General features: G+C 49.7%; 1 protein-coding gene across 1 annotated transcript in view; it reads right to left on the reverse strand.

Moving 5' to 3' along the window:
* Positions 1-15,586, reverse strand: part of LOC8023621 (protein dachsous) — a 147,801-nt gene that overhangs the window by 10,496 nt on the left and 121,719 nt on the right. The window contains exons 14-21 of the mRNA XM_042289645.1: positions 14,082-14,321; positions 10,493-10,831; positions 6,697-7,066; positions 4,806-5,054; positions 3,854-4,005; positions 2,218-2,504; positions 1,160-1,182; positions 667-1,018 (exon numbers count right to left, since the gene is read on the reverse strand). Of these exons, the coding sequence (XP_042145579.1) occupies positions 667-1,018; positions 1,160-1,182; positions 2,218-2,504; positions 3,854-4,005; positions 4,806-5,054; positions 6,697-7,066; positions 10,493-10,831; positions 14,082-14,321 (2,012 nt within the window). The remainder of the gene's footprint in view (positions 1-666; positions 1,019-1,159; positions 1,183-2,217; positions 2,505-3,853; positions 4,006-4,805; positions 5,055-6,696; positions 7,067-10,492; positions 10,832-14,081; positions 14,322-15,586) is intronic.

Consider the following 15,586-nt stretch of genomic DNA (forward strand, 5'->3'; position numbering starts at 1 on the left):
GCACCTACCTAAAGGATATAGTGCCCGTTTTCCCCACTTTTGTGGCAAAGGCACTGGTAACAAAGAATGTAAAGCAGAACAAAAGCTAGACGCCCAGCGCTACACATTTTTAGATGCTTTAACATAAATAAACAAGCAGCGAAATATCACCTGCAATGACGGTATCTTGTTGTTTTCTAGCTTTATTTTGCATAAAAAAACCGGTGTCGTGCGTTGTAAAAAAAGAAAAGATGTTAACAAGCACTCAAACTACCTCAACTCGTCGCAACAAAGTGAACGCGACGAACCTATCACCCGCTTTCTTTCTCCGCTTTTCTGTCGCTCTCTTTCGCATACCTTCTCTTGGGCAGCCCAGAGCTTCATATTTTAGCCTCTGCTAGGAGTAGAACGTTGTCTCGTTTGTAACTCGGCATGACCCGTGGGGAGGAGCTAACTCGGATGTACCTGAGCAAGACGTTTGGTTTGCACTTGTGCCCAATCAGTGATGAGCCGAGCGCTGCATCAGCGATCGGCCGGCAGTCAGCGTTTCGTTTTCCATTTCTGGAGTGTGAACCGGAATATGGTTAGCTGCCAGCCGTATAATACATTCGGTGTTAAAGAACACAGAAAAACAAAGACGGTCACCAGGTGCAGGGAACGGCAGAACAGACTCGCAAGAGATCCTACCTGGGCCACGAAGGTGCCCTTGCTGTTGCCTTCCCAAACGGACGACACATAGCGCTCCTGAGAGAAGCGTGGAGCGTTGTCGTTCTCGTCGATCAGGTCCACCGTCACGGTGGCGTAGCCATACATGGTGGCTCTGCCTTCCGCCTTGGCAATGACCACGATCACCAAGCTCGCGTTCTCCTCGTAGTCCAGTTGCTTCGGATCCCTGATGCGTATGGTGCCTGCGCAAGGAACGACACAACGTTGGCCGACATCCTTGCCCGACGTTGCGGACTGACGAGCCAACAACGTAAACCCGTGCGTCGTATGTTCACCGCAAACAGATAATGGTTGTAAGCTTGTCCTAGGTATACTCCAGGAAGGAAGCTCTATTAATATTAACCAATGTGAAACGCACAAGTTGCGATCATGGGAACATTTGCATTGCACTTCTCCAGGACACTTTCACGTTACACTTCCCTGTCAACTTTCTTCTGAGGGGACGTCTTTTTACGAAACAATGGCCCTATGCGAAACCTGTGCAAAAGAAAGTTTTCGGAAATTCAGCGTTCCGTTGATAAAGTCGCCGTCACCCTGCTAATAATACACCATACAAAAGACCGGCTCCCGCTACACTGCCTGAACTATGTTTCTCTCTTGCAAGATCGAGTTCTATTGGTGTACTCCGCTGACAGCATCTTCACGAACCAGACTGCACAACTAAGGAAAAATAAAAGTGTCTGTTCATTACGACGCCTCGCCGACTGCACTTCCCACTCCCCACATCTGCTCTGACCTCAACAAACACTTGCTCGAACACCGCACCGGAGACCTCTCCGCTTCAACGCGTTCATAAAACTGTTATTCTTGCAGCCGCTGAGGCTTGAAACTAGGGCCGACGACGAAGCTCTTTCTAAGGAACACGCGCAGCACAAGTGCCGAGTTCTACATGACCCGGCACAGCCAAAAAATGACTTTAAAATACAAGCGTGTTTTTCGTAGCGAAGTAAGGGAAACCGGGCTCACGACAGGGTACCACTAGTATGGTCTCTTCAGGGTACCACTAGTATGGTCGCATCTTCGACTCGTTTGTTTACCGCGTCCAAAAAAGGAGCCCCTTAATTTCTGCCTGATGACGTCCATAGAAGTGTCATGCTGTCGCCAGTCGCGATCCTGGCGGCGTCCCAATAGCTGCGGTGTATCTGGCAGGCGCCTGTTCTGCTGCAGGTCGCCCTCCAGTGGGGCAGTCCACGGAAGCATCGGCAGCCAGAAGTTAGGAAGCCTTGACGATGGCTACACTGACGTTCAGTTGTGCCACTCGCAGCTTCTCGTTGGCATTTTTATGACCAACCGCCAGAATTACGACATGCAACGGCGTGACACTTGGACTTCTGTGGCGTCATTGGCTGCCACTTCGGGACCACGTTTGATGTATGGGCAGCATAGGACGCTAGACACACCAGTCAAAGACGCGCTTTATGGCACCATACCACTAGTGGCTTATAGAAGACTCGTCTGGTGGGATTGCTTGCAACCAAGGCGCGGACTTTATCTGGCAGCTGCGACACGTGCGCAGTGACCGGACCTATACGTTCTACGCCGCGTTGCGGCTTTAGGGGGACACTCGGACGGGGCATGCTCACCGCTGGTGGGGTGGATGCTGAAGGGCCCGCCGTCGCTCTCTGAGCTGAAGCCGTAGGTGATGGGCAGCGAGGGCTGCTCCTGGGGGAAAGCCTGCACCCGCAACACCTCGGCGCCCCTCGGGGAAACCTCCGAGAGCCGCACCCGGTACGTCTCGTTCTGGAAGCGTAGCCAGGGCACTGCCGCGGCGCCCGGGCCCACTTGGACCTCCAGCACCCCTGCGGAAGTTGTGCAAGGCGCGGTGAGCTTCTGGTTCCTCCTCGACGCGTTTGCTACAAGCACCTTTGCAGATTTTATGGGAGACTTAGGTTTTGATACGAGCTTCGCAAGTACCAGAGCTAGGCTTTTGAAATTTATGCCAGCTTTCTAGTTTGGTAAGGTAGAATTGCATTCTTAGATAAACTAACTCCGATCTGGCCTTGAAAAATGTGAGTGAAGTGTGGCCGGATGCTGAACACCGCGAGCTCCGCCAGCCACGCAACGAAAAGAAGAAAAGCAAGGTGGGAGAAGAAAACGCGAAGAGTTTGAGATGCTTCCGCAATGCTTCACCAGCTGCAAAGGCTCCAAAAGCAACAAGCAAACAAGAAAACGAGAGTACAAATCAAGGACGTGGCAACACTGACACGGCATCGCGTGCCTGGAAGGCTGTGACTAGAGCCACTAAATGAGCTACGTTTAGAGTGTCGGCAACCTGTTTCCCGATATTGTTGTGGGCGCTGCCATCTTGGTGCTAAGTGCAGAGCAGACGCAACTGCCGACCATCATGATTTAAAAGTGTGACTTCCTTAGCATTAGATTTGGTGTTAGGAAGCTCATGTAACATTGCTTCGCTCTGTCGCGACCTGTTTAAACATTTGTGGAGCACGGAAAAGCGTTTCCTATGATTTCAGATAAAGCTACAGAAAACTGGCAATCATAATTTTATGCCCCAAGATGGTGAAGTGTTGTTACTCTGAAGTGTAGCTTATGTAGTGCCTCTAGCTGTGACAGCAGATTGTTTCCACTGCATTCCTTATGAAGTTCATTCATAAACCATCATATGCTATCCTGCATATGATGGTTTAACAATGAACCAAAATAAAACTAATCTTTCTCACTTTGGGACTATCGCAGACATTACGAGCTGCAACAGTTATTCGTAGTTTGTTTGTTTACCTGCTAGTTTCTAAAATAATTGCGTGGCTTAAACATTCCGTCAAACAATTAAATAATTCTAGCCCGATAAAGATCAATTGGTTCTTTGTGCATCATACGTGTCATCTTGCACCAATCTTTCTATAAAAAAGCGTGCTACATTTTTTTTTTATTACTTAGAAATATTCCTTGACATTCATAACCTACGAAATACACGTTAGTTTTTTTCCTGCACAATGGCAGTCGCAGAAATATTTCAAGAAAAATGAGCAGTGTATGCCCCCTCTACTCACAGCCAAAACAAGGGGCCACATGATCTGGAGCCATGGCAAGACACGAGATGCAAGTGTTTGCGTTGTCGAGGCTTACAGACGTAACCCGCGTCTTTTCAAGGATGTCGCACGAGGGTACAAAACGGAGCGCCGCAGCTCACCTGTGGACATCTTGGGCGGCCTTCCACGGTCCTTGGCCACAATGTCCACGTGAATCACGCGTCCATTGTCGGAGAGCAGGCTTCCGGCAACCGTGACCAGCCCAGTGTCCGGATCCAGGTGGAACTTGTGCGACATGGCCGGGTTGGCGAAGCTGCGAGTTCGAAACAAAAGAGCAGTGGCATTAGGACACGAGTACTAGACTATCAACAGCACAACTCGATTGATTTTTTATTTTTTATAATCTAATTGTTTACTATTTGGAATGCATCTCCAGCTCTTTATTTTGGTCCTGTCACTTTTCAGCTGGCGAGATCACAACCGTGGCTGCACCTGAAAAGTTATTACCGTAATATCCCGAGATTCTCTCCCCCCCCCCCCCTCCAAAAGATAACCCACTCTGTATTTTTGGCTCGATTTGCAATTTTTTTAATAATTGAAACAAGTGCTATCTAGGGTTGTCGCAAACTTGCCCAGGTTCAAGTTCAACTTTTTCGAACTTTCAACCTGATGTTCGACAAAGGTTCGACTGAGTTCAACTTTTGTGCCTGTGTGCAAAAACTAAAAAAAACAAAAAAACAGTTGGCTTTATTCGGCGGAGAAGTGCAATATTTGTTGGACGTATTGGCATAACTGGTTCACATTAATAACTAATGAAACCATTAAAAGTGCATATTTTAACTTTTATATGATGTAAACATTGGTAACCATTTTATAAAATATAAAATAAACTATTTTCAAAATTATTTGTGTCCAAAAATACGAAATACTCGTGTATTTCATCAAACGTCTTCGAACGTTAGTGAAAGTTCGACAGTTTGGCGAACCAGTCGAACCTCAAGATTCGACGTCAAAATCGCGGTTCCACAAAAGTTTGTGACACCCCTAGTGCTATCACATCTAAAATTGCGACTTGTACGCTGGAAAACGCGGTAAATATGCGTGCGTCCCAACCTGTAGAAAATGTCGGCGTTGGGTCCGTCGTCTGCGTCCGCCGCCTGCACGTAGGCCACCTGGGTGCCGGAGTGGGCGTGCGCGTTGACCTTGGCCACGTACGGGTACTTGGCGAAGGTGGGCCGGTTGTCGTTGACGTCCACCACGGTCACGTGCACCACGGAGCGCTCCCAGCGGGCGTCGTACTTGCCGCTGTCCGACGCGCGGACCTCGAACATGTAACGCGCCTTCTTCTCCCGATCGAACACCCTGAATGGAGTTAAAGGTACAAAAGATTAAGCATAAAGGAGGCAATAAGAGCGGTCAAGCGTTGTACCTAAAGGCGTATTTTTCTTAGAAATCATAACTAAACAGATTTCTAAAATACCCAGGCGTGGCATTTATAATTTCTGAATTTAAACTCGCTATTTAGAAAATGGCAAATGAAGGTTATGCCAAGACCAACATTCAAATTTTCCCTCACTCTCCTGTGGGGTGACATGACATGTATAATTTTGAAGTAGAGCAGGCAGTCCAGAAAACACATTATTAAGGCGAAAGCCCTATATGTCTCATTGTTCAGTCGACGGTCCTTGAGCGAAAACACGTCAACAAAACGAAAAGTATGAAAACACGTCGACGACACGAAAGGTGCGAAAGCGCGTCAGCGACACGAAAGGTGCAAAAACCCACGGTTACGCACGGGACCAAGAGGTGGCGTTACTTGTGCCAGAATCGGCAGGGGCACGCGAGCGGTGCAAATCCAGCAGAAGAGGAGAAAACTCTCGCTCGGGCACCAGTGAAGAGCGGGCGGTCGACATACCGAAAGATTAGCGAGTTTTAGTAGGCCGTTTTACCCCCTCCGCTAAGCCCCTGCACTACCCGGAACTCTACGGCCAAGGGCAATCGGGGCGAAGGCGCAGTGACAGTTTCTTCGTAGCAGAGGGGGAAACACGGTCTACTAAAACCTCCTATTAGCGTGCTGTCTTTGGAGGTTTGCTATCACCGGGATCGGCACTTGGGCTTTCGCCTTCAAGTCGTCTTAGGGATAACATTAGAGAGGGATAACATTAGAGAGATAACAGAGTAATATGGCAAATTGCCTAGCAACTTGCCATATACTCTGTTAATGTTTTATGCTCTTTATTGTGAAACATTCTTTGGCTAGGTGTTCGTCATTTCATAAAACCCAGATAAAAGTGAAGCCTGAATGAAAGCGCTGCCGCGAGGGTCGACACTGATTGGAATCGCAGTAAAAACGTGTTTTGTGACAGGCGGGAATTGAACCCAGACCATTTTTATTATTAAGCGAGTGTCTTAGTCACGACACATCACCGTGAGTTGAGGTGCTATTAACGTGAAATGTTCTTTGGCTAGTTATTTGCTTGGTATATCATGAGGCCGAGGTTCCACGCTGATTGATCGACGGGTAAAAAAGGAGTGAGGTGCTCGACGCTGATTGGTTAATGGGGAGGTCGTGTCACCAGAGGAGTAGGCGAGGAGGAGCTCGACCACATGTGCACACTAAGGGAGAGAAGCTCGAGAGTATGTAAGGCTCTGGGAGATCGACATGCTTATCAGCCTGACTAGCGGCAGCATCACCTCATTCTAGGAACAACTACCAAGTGTACACATGGTAACGTTAAACTATCTGACTAAGAGTGACGTGATTTCGTCGTGTTTGCCCTTGTTTTCCCCAGTCTCAGGGTTGTCTTAAATAATGAACATAGACGTCTGGAAACTCAAAGTGTCATTAAACGTTTGTGGTGCTAAGACGTTTCATGCATCCAACACAATTGCCTAGCAATTTGCCATATATTTTTATAGGTACTTCTTCGTGCATTGTACACCGAACTGCCGCAACGAATCAAAGATGACGGGGTCACTGCATGTTGCTAAAAAGGTCCTTTACCCGGCGGTGGTGATGACTCCGGTATCGCTGTCGATGTTGAACAGGGAGGCCGTCTCGTTGCCGAGCGAGTAGGTCACGTGGCCGTTGGAGCCTTCATCGTGGTCTGTGGCCTTGACCACGAGCACGGTGGTGTTGACCGGTGCGTCCTCGGGCACTGTGGCGCTGTACTCGGAGTGCTCGAACTGGGGGTCGTTGTCGTTCTGGTCAAGCACGTGCACTGTCATGTTGCAGGTGCCGGACCGGGGCGGGCTACCCCGGTCCCGTGCCAGGACCGTCAGGTGGAACTGCGACTGCATCTCCCGGTCCAGCGGCCGGCTCGACAGGCGTCCCGTGCGGGAGTCCACGCCAAACTTGTTGCCCGCGTTGCCGTCTGCGTCAAACAAGAAAGACAGAGACACATTTGTGCACAATGTTCGTTTTTGGGAGGGCCGAAGTTTGAACTTCGATTTAGACGGAACATTTCAGAGGAATCAATGGTGGTATTAAAGTGTATCATTGTGGCGAATAAGTTTCGGGCCAAACCTATGGGGAAACTCCAGGGTTCTTAAAACTTTTGATCTCGAGGAACCTTTATCTGGCTTGATCGGAAGCTGAGAAATCCCTCCCTGTCTTGGCACTGAAGCAATAAAACGGTACAAAAGCCCACAGACCTTGTAAACAATAATCCAAATACTAGGAAGTGCTTGGCTCATGGCTATGCAATAATGAATGGTTCACATCCACTAAAACCGAGCTTAAGCTTGAAAATATCTTTACTTTGGGGTAGGAATGGTTGAGATTGGGGAGTTGAGGGAGTTCATGAGGACGAGCCCCCAGCCCCACCCCACGCATACACACACACACACACACACACACACACAGAAAGGTCACTACTCGCCACGATCGGCGGTTCCCTTCGCCCCACATTTGCCTCCTCGCCAGCGATGGAATAGACCACACAATGTTGTGGAGCATTACTCAGCATAAATAGTAGTGCTCTCCTCTGAATGCTCTTCTCTGAAACTCTCCTCTGAGTTTTAGCAAATAAGAGCTCTATTAAATCAACTACTAAGAGGGAAGGAGCATAAGATGATGCCAGTTAAGCCATGCTTTAGTGGCAGGAGAAATAAAGAAGTGTCTGGTATTTTAAACCAGTACATCCGTTTGAGTGATGCTCCGTGTTCTTTCTTGTATCCGGCTTCCTTGGGTATACCTTCATAACAGATGTTTATTCTATTTCCACTCAGTGTGACACTCCGGTAGTCTTTGCCAAATTTCAGATTTATGTTCATCTAGTCGTAGCATTGACAAAATAACTTCAAGACACAGCTAAATTCTTATCAGTGATGACGTAGACCAGATGATGTCTACTCTAACTTCACCCAACGTGGTGCTACGGTAGCCTAGAAAAGATTTGAGAAATATATGTTTGTCGAGTCTTAGAAGTGACAAAATCACTTCTAGAAACAGTTAAGTTCTCACCAGTAATAGAGCAGACCAGATGACTTCGCTATGGTAGTCTCGGAAAGATTTCAGAGATTTACGTTTAGCTAGTCCTAGGGGTGACAAAATACCTTCCAGAGACAGTTGAACTATCACCAGTGAAGGAGTAGACCAGACAACACCTATTATATCTCTGCCCAATGTGACACTAGAGTAGTCTCGGAAAGGTATGAGAGATTTATGTTTTAATGCGAAAGCATTTAACTGTCCCATGGAGCGAGCCGATGTCATCAGCCGCGCCAAACGGCACCTAAATTCCCCTGTCCCAAAAGAACGAAGTGAAGCCGCGATGTGAGGCATCCCAGCTTTGAAGCCGCTCAAAAAGCCACGCAAAACAGCAGATAAATTCACCTCTTCGAAAGGAGCGAAGTGATGAACTATGCTTCCATTGGCTGGCGCGCGTCATCAAGGAACGAGAATCCCATTGGGTCATGTGCTACATGGTTCCAAATGCCACCACCAGAGAAGCCCTCTCCGTGGCGGCGCAGCGCACGTGGCGGCCCGGCGATGTGCGGCGGTGCCAGCGAGCCTGGCCGCCTGGTCACAGACCCCGTTCGGGCAAACTCGGAGGAGATTGTACAGTCGAGCTAAGCGCGGCTCACAAGAGCGCGCGCTCGACCGTCGGCCGCCTCTGTCGGCCGCTACCTTGACCGTACCGAAACGTGGCCGCCTACGTTACTAGGCCGCAGACGAACTACCATAATTTCCCGAGTCATCGTCCACCCCACTTTTTGGGCCAATATCGATGTAGAGAAACAACAAAAAAAAAAAAAAACAGTGTCATCGCCCACCCCTTTAAAAACGGCAGCGCTGACTCCGCGATCAGTGAACATGCATCCTACCCGAATAATGCGGCCGCGGACGTTACAGTTGGAGGACGTCGGTGACAAAGTAAAACGAAGGAGGGAAAGACACTTCTCTACTTAAGCATTTCCTCCGCGAGCGACCCGAAGTTGTAGTGCATCCGTGCGAAAAGAAAACGATGGAGATAACAAAATAAAAGTTTGTTTAGTTTTCAAAAAAATGGTCGCGTCAGAAAAAAAAAAAGTAAGAAAGATAACAAGGCAGTAACCCATTTAGAGATTGCGAGGTAAGCGGACGCCCTGTATTCTGGAATGTTACCGCGGAGTGTAAGGTCAAAGTTTGTCTCCGCCGAAGTAACGTCGCCGCGAACCCGCTTCGTCTCCCGGCACGTCGCGACGGCGGTTTTGCAATGTTTAAGACAAAGGCAACAGGGCATAAAGCTTTGCTGGAACGCCGCACACAGACATTTGTAGAGCCTGCCATTTCAAGCTCCGTGTTCGTGGTGCCGTCCACGCCACGCAGCAACGCCGCCTTAACCCGCGTTGATAGCACGCAGTGCACGAACGCACGCATGTATGCACCAAGCAAGAAAGTTGCGCAAGAGCTTGCAATTGACAAGGCGCCCGACTTGGCCCGACGCCAAAGTATTTGCTAACGCGATCGCAGGTTTTCTCGCTTACGCTGCATCGCTCTTCGTCACCTTTTTCGTCCACTCGCTCGCTCGCTCGTTGCGCCTGGTTGGCTTTTCTAGTCTCTTCTGGCCTTTTTTTTAACTAATGAGGAGAACAAAACTGTGTAACGTGCTTTCACGGAACAAACATTCGCGCTGTATGCCGATCGGCGGTGTTCGTGGCACGTATGCAAGCAACGGACCTCGCGATAGTAAAACTTGCCTTCATGAGCATTTTTTGTAAAAAAAAATTAAGCAAATTCGAGTTTTGAGTTTAATATATCTCTTCTGTAGCCGCACTAAATACGCACAAAAAAAGGGCATTTTTTTTTTCGACTTTTTTAACTTGTGCTCACTTACCGAGTCATGGCCCACCCCCCTTTTTTATGAATTTCAGGCCGGGGGGAGGGGGCAATGACTCGCGATATTACGGTAAGGGAGTGGAGGAACGGCATTCATGCTTTCACATTCACCACTCCTAAGAAGTACTTAGGTATCCTTGGACTTTTTTCTAGTCTTGGCAGTGACAAAACAACTTCTATAAGCAGTTAAATTCTCACATGTGATGAAGTACACCAGGTGATGTCTATTTTAGATTTACGCAATGTGACACTCCTGTGTAGTCTCTGAAAGTTTCGAGAAATTTACGCTTATTTAGTCCTAGAAGAGAAAATACAACTTTTAGAAACAGATCAATCTTCACCGTTGATGGAGTGGACCAGGCGACGTCTATTCTATTTCCACTAAATGTGACACTGCGGTATTCTCGGAAAGATATGAAAGGTTTACGTTCATTTAGCCTTAGCAGTGACAAATTACCTTCAAGAAACGGTTTCTCACCAGTGATGGAGTAGACGATGTCCGCATTGGGGCCGACGTCCTCGTCAGAGGCAACGAGCGTATGGATCACCTTGAGCTCGTTGTTCTCGGGGACGTAGAGCGGGTGGCAGGAGTCCCTGAACTTGGGCGAGTGGTCATTGACATCCAGCACGCTCACAACCACCACGCACGTGTCGAAGTGGAACGACCCGTCCGTCACGTACACGGCAAACTCGTACGTGGCAGTGTCCTCGCGGTCAAGAGGTCCCGCCGTCTCCACGACGCCCGTCCGCGCGTTCACCGTGAACTTGTTGCCGGCCACGCCTTGCGGGATGCTGTAGCTCAGGTTGGTTGAAGCGCCTGCGGGGCAAATGAACAGAGATCAACCCAATGCAGGAATGAAGCGAACACCCACGGTTCGATTTTGGTCGCCGCAAGAGCGAGGCCTTATTTGCCTCTTGCGGAGCAAATGAAAATGGCGTTAGCAGACAGTTCGTCTGAGGATGCGAGCGAAGAGCGTGGTTCATCTGCCAGCCATGGCCGAGTAAGCACTCGGAATTCACCAGCCCCGTTTAGGGCCTAGTCGCCCAGAGCGACTTGGATTGTGAGGAGCCTCTTCTGGTAACCGAAGTAATCGCGAGGGGAGGATGTCGATCATGCTCCTTACTCTATCAGTTGACTTTTACCTGAAGTTCCGATGTCACATTCCCGCTGTGCGATCCCTTTTAGTACGTAATGATTAACCCCGTGATGTTGTGAGTCTCCCTGGAGAGCTATGCCTCGTTGGGAACGTCCCACAGCTATGCCTCGGTTGCTTCTATGCCTCGGTTGCTTCTGAGTCCACAGGCAACCGTCTTGACTTTGAGTCCACAACTGTAAGTCCACGACTCTGAGTCCACAACTGTGAGTCCACGGCAACTGGTTGCCCGTGGACTATACTATGTTTCATCTCAAGTCCGGCCGCAGCCGACGCTGCGATCCAATGGAGGCAATCAAACAGGGCCCAAAGTGCATCGTCACTGTGCCCATCATCTTTGTAAGTTTGCTAGCTCTCACTGACTCAACCAATCACGTGCACAATTAAGACGCCGCGATGCTGCGCTTCTTTTCTTGTGCGATTGGTTTAGCCGGTGATAGCTCACCCACCATAAAAAGAGCGCCATGACAATGCTGTCTCGGCACTTCTTGATTGGCCCCATCGGATTTAGGCATAGCTACGTTGGGCTATGTACGACTCGCCACCGGCCATCGCCTGCTGACTAGGCATGCTGGACTGAGTATGACTTGTTGTCAACCGTCGCCTGCGAACGAGCTACGCCGAACTAAAAATGACTCGCCGCCAACGGTCGCCTGTGGTGAAGCAGGCTGGACCAAGTATGTCTTGCCGCCTACGGTCGCCTGCAGGCTAAGTGTGCGGGATTAAGCATGACGCGCCAGTGATGGTTGCCTCCGAACTGAATATGACGGAATAGGTACGCGTCGGCGCCAATGGTTGTTTTCGGACTTAGTATAACTCAACTCCGACAGTTGCCTTAGGGTAGGTACACTGGACTACCGTAAAATACTGGGCTAGCGCCCACTCAAGATTTTGAGAGAATCGCGAAAAAATGGGGGATGGGCGCTTGTCCGTTTATCAATTTTACATATCAATGTACTGTGCATATTTTCTCAGATCTTACAAATTAGGGTATGGGCGCTTAGTGTGGGATGGGCGGTTGCACGGCATTCTACGGTAAGTATGAATCACCGCCAATGGTCGCCTACGGGCTAAACGTGCTGGACTAAGTATGACTCGCCCCCGACTATCACCTGCATGCTAAGTATGCTGCACTAAGCACGACATGGCGCCAACGGTCGATGTGGACTAAGTATGCCTCATCGTCGACGTCGACTGCGGACTTAATAAGCTGGTACAAGTATGACTCGCCTCCAATGGTCGCCTCCATACTAATTATGCAGAACCAAGTATGCTGGACAAAGTGTCAATCACCGCGAGCGGTCGCGCGCTGCCATAGGCGATCGTTGGCGGCAGGTCATGCTTCGTTCAGTTGCTTGCGCTTTCTTTCATCTACATGTGGCGCCTAGCAATAATGCCGGACTACGGATTGCACGGTCCAGGGTTCGATCACATCCGAGCTCCTCGGCTAATCTTTCTGGTTAGGATTATTTGTTCTTCGTTACGATTATGCCTGAATTAGTATTATGTTTAATTATGCCTTTCTATATGCCTCGAACGATAGTCCATTTCCTGCTACGGGCTATGCACTCTCTACGTTACCTTGGCCCGCATGCAACACTTTTTCGTCACACTCGAGCGTTACACTTGCGTATGAAGTCCGGTCCATAAACACATTTTGCATTAAAAAAAAGTACAACGGAACAGCAATTTAAAATAAAAACAATCGCGGAGATTTCTATAATACATTTTTGATTGTTTGCAGAACGTCTGTGTCAAGCTTTAGCACTTTGCGCAAACGTACACGCACAAAGCTTCAATGCTTTGCACTACTTTCTCAGAGGAGCAGCCGACCCAGAAAACACCTCGGTAAGCTCGGTGGGCTCAAAAGTTTGCAGGGGGTGGGTGCTAGATATGTTCTTCGCTGGTATTTGAAATGTTTCAAAAGAAGGGTGTGCGCGCATTCTTACACAAGCGCATACTCGGCATATTACGGTACGCGCCTCTGACTGGTGCGTTTAACCCGTCCTCAAATGTGCTGCCTCGATTTCTGCATGATGACGTTATAAAAGTGCCAAGCTGTTGCCTACCGCAATCCTGGAGGTGGGTGCGGCAGAAGCCTGTACTTCTGTGGCTCGCTCTCCACTCGATAGCCGGCAGAAGCTTCTCCGGCAACAAGTTGGGATGCCGTCATGACAGCAACACTGACATTCACTCTTTTTTTTTTTTCAACAAAACTTTTACGATTGATTGCCGAAATCGCGATATCTGACAGCATGACGCTACGGCTTCTGTGACATCATTTGTTGAGACTTGGGGACCGCTTTCGATGAACGAACAGTATATGGGTAAAACCTGAGGGAGAGGAGGGGACGAGAGTGCATGGGGACATCGGAGCACTGTCTCTGGTTGGAGCGATTAGGGGGTAGATGCAAAGCTAGCTGACTTTGTTTCTACTCACTGTTCTAACGCGAACGCAGGCTTCCGAACGCGTTCTAACAGCAATTAGAGACAAAGGCAGCTTGCTTTGCGCCCACCCACTAATCATTCGAACCAGAACTCAGTGCCCCGATGTCCCCGTACTCTTTCGTCCCCTCATGTCTCTCAGTTAATTTCTATTCATATAGGGCTCTAAACACACGAGTCAGAGTATTTCCATTTGTATTTGGTATTTAACTCCGCAGAGTGAGGTCGGCACTGAAGGCTACAGGCCCATACCCGTAGGCTCGCGATGCCTTGCAAGTTTCGAACATAAATGCGTATATACATACATACATATACAGAGGGGAGAGAAAAGAAGATAGACGGAGGCAAGGGTGCAGTTTAGGAACAGTGAAGAAAGGGCATAGCGTCCTTGCTGAACTCTTTCGCAGTTAAGTCACAATCCAGACGCCGTTTTCTTCCGACGGCCAAAGACCCGTCTGAGCATCTCACCCAGGTCTTTGTCGGTGGCGTGAACGGTGAGGACGGAGGTGCCGACGGGCGCGGACTCGGAGACGTTGGAGAGGTAGCGTTCCCTGAGGAAACGTGGGGGACTGTCGTTGACGTCCTGCACGTACACGTGCAGCACCTGGAAGGTGGACAGCGGGACGCGGCCGTGGTCGCTGACGCTCACGTTGAGCACAAAGTGGTGCACGTCCTCGCGGTCAAGGGGCTTGGCCACCGTCAGCACACCTGGTGGCGAAAGAGGCATGTGGCAGGGCGTGAGTCCTCACGTCGTTTCTACAGTATGAACGTCCAACGAAATCACAGACGAAGTTGTCCAATAAAATTTGGCTGTAGCCGGTGGCAGGTCAAGAATTTGGCAAATGCTCCATATGCAGTGCAAGGTTTTTGACTTGAATAATGCTGCCGAAGCCCGGCAGAAGTCAACAAGTGTGGACTGGAGGCAGAGCATGCGCTGAATTCTTAGCCTTTTTCACCAACTAAAAGGAGACTAATAGTAGAAAGTGTTATAATTATTTTAAAGCGCAGCTCTTAGGGGCCCGTTTCCGGCTTGAGCAACGTCGCCGTCGCCGTAACCGCGAGGTCACGTGACCCCCAGAAGTCACGTGACCCCCTGAGGCCACGTGACCCCCAGTAGTCACGTGACCCCCTGAGGTCACGTGACCCCCTGAAGTCACGTGACCCCCTTGAGGTCACGTGACCCCCTGAGGTCACCTAACCCCCTGAGGTCACCTGACCCCCTGAGGTCACGTGACCCCCTGAAGTCACGTGACCCCCTGAAGTCACGTGACCCCCTGAAGTCACGTGACCCCCTGAAGTCACGTGACCCCCTTGAGGTCACGTGACCCCTTTAGGTCACGTGGTACGTCAGCAACGTCGCCGTAACCACGAGGTCACGTGACCCCCAGAAGTCACGTGACCCCCTGAGGCCACGTGACCCCCAGTAGTCACGTGACCCCCTGAGGTCACGTGACCCCCTGAAGTCACGTGACCCCCTTGAGGTCACGTGACCCCCTGAGGTCACCTAACCCCCTGAGGTCACCTGACCCCCTGATGTCACGTGACCCTCTGAAGTCACGTGACCCCCTGAAGTCACGTGACCCCCTGAAGTCACGTGACCCCCTGAAGTCACGTGACCCCCTTGAGGTCACGTGACCCCTTGAGGTCACGTGAGCCCCGAGGTCACGTGACCCCTTAGGTCACGTGACCCCCTCGAAATCACGTGACCTCAAGGAGTCACCTATCCCTCAATACGCTTCCATCTTCCTCCTCAAGAGCTGCGCTCTAACCGGCGTTACAGGGAATTGTAAATGGCTTTCATTTTTTTGGGGGTGCCAAACACTGGCTGACAGTCCAGGCAAAAAGACAGGGCTGAAGCACATAAAGGACATGGGGCGTAAGAAATAACCCTTCTATGCCCACAGATTTCGTCATTCAAGTTGCTGGAAAGTTTTTGTTTAGTGTCTGAAAGTTATGACTTGCATGCGGGAGGG

The sequence above is a fragment of the Ixodes scapularis genome, unplaced genomic scaffold (genome assembly GCF_016920785.2).
Source record: "Ixodes scapularis isolate PalLabHiFi unplaced genomic scaffold, ASM1692078v2 PGA_scaffold13__105_contigs__length_92229423, whole genome shotgun sequence".
Lineage (NCBI taxonomy): Eukaryota > Metazoa > Arthropoda > Arachnida > Ixodida > Ixodidae > Ixodes > Ixodes scapularis.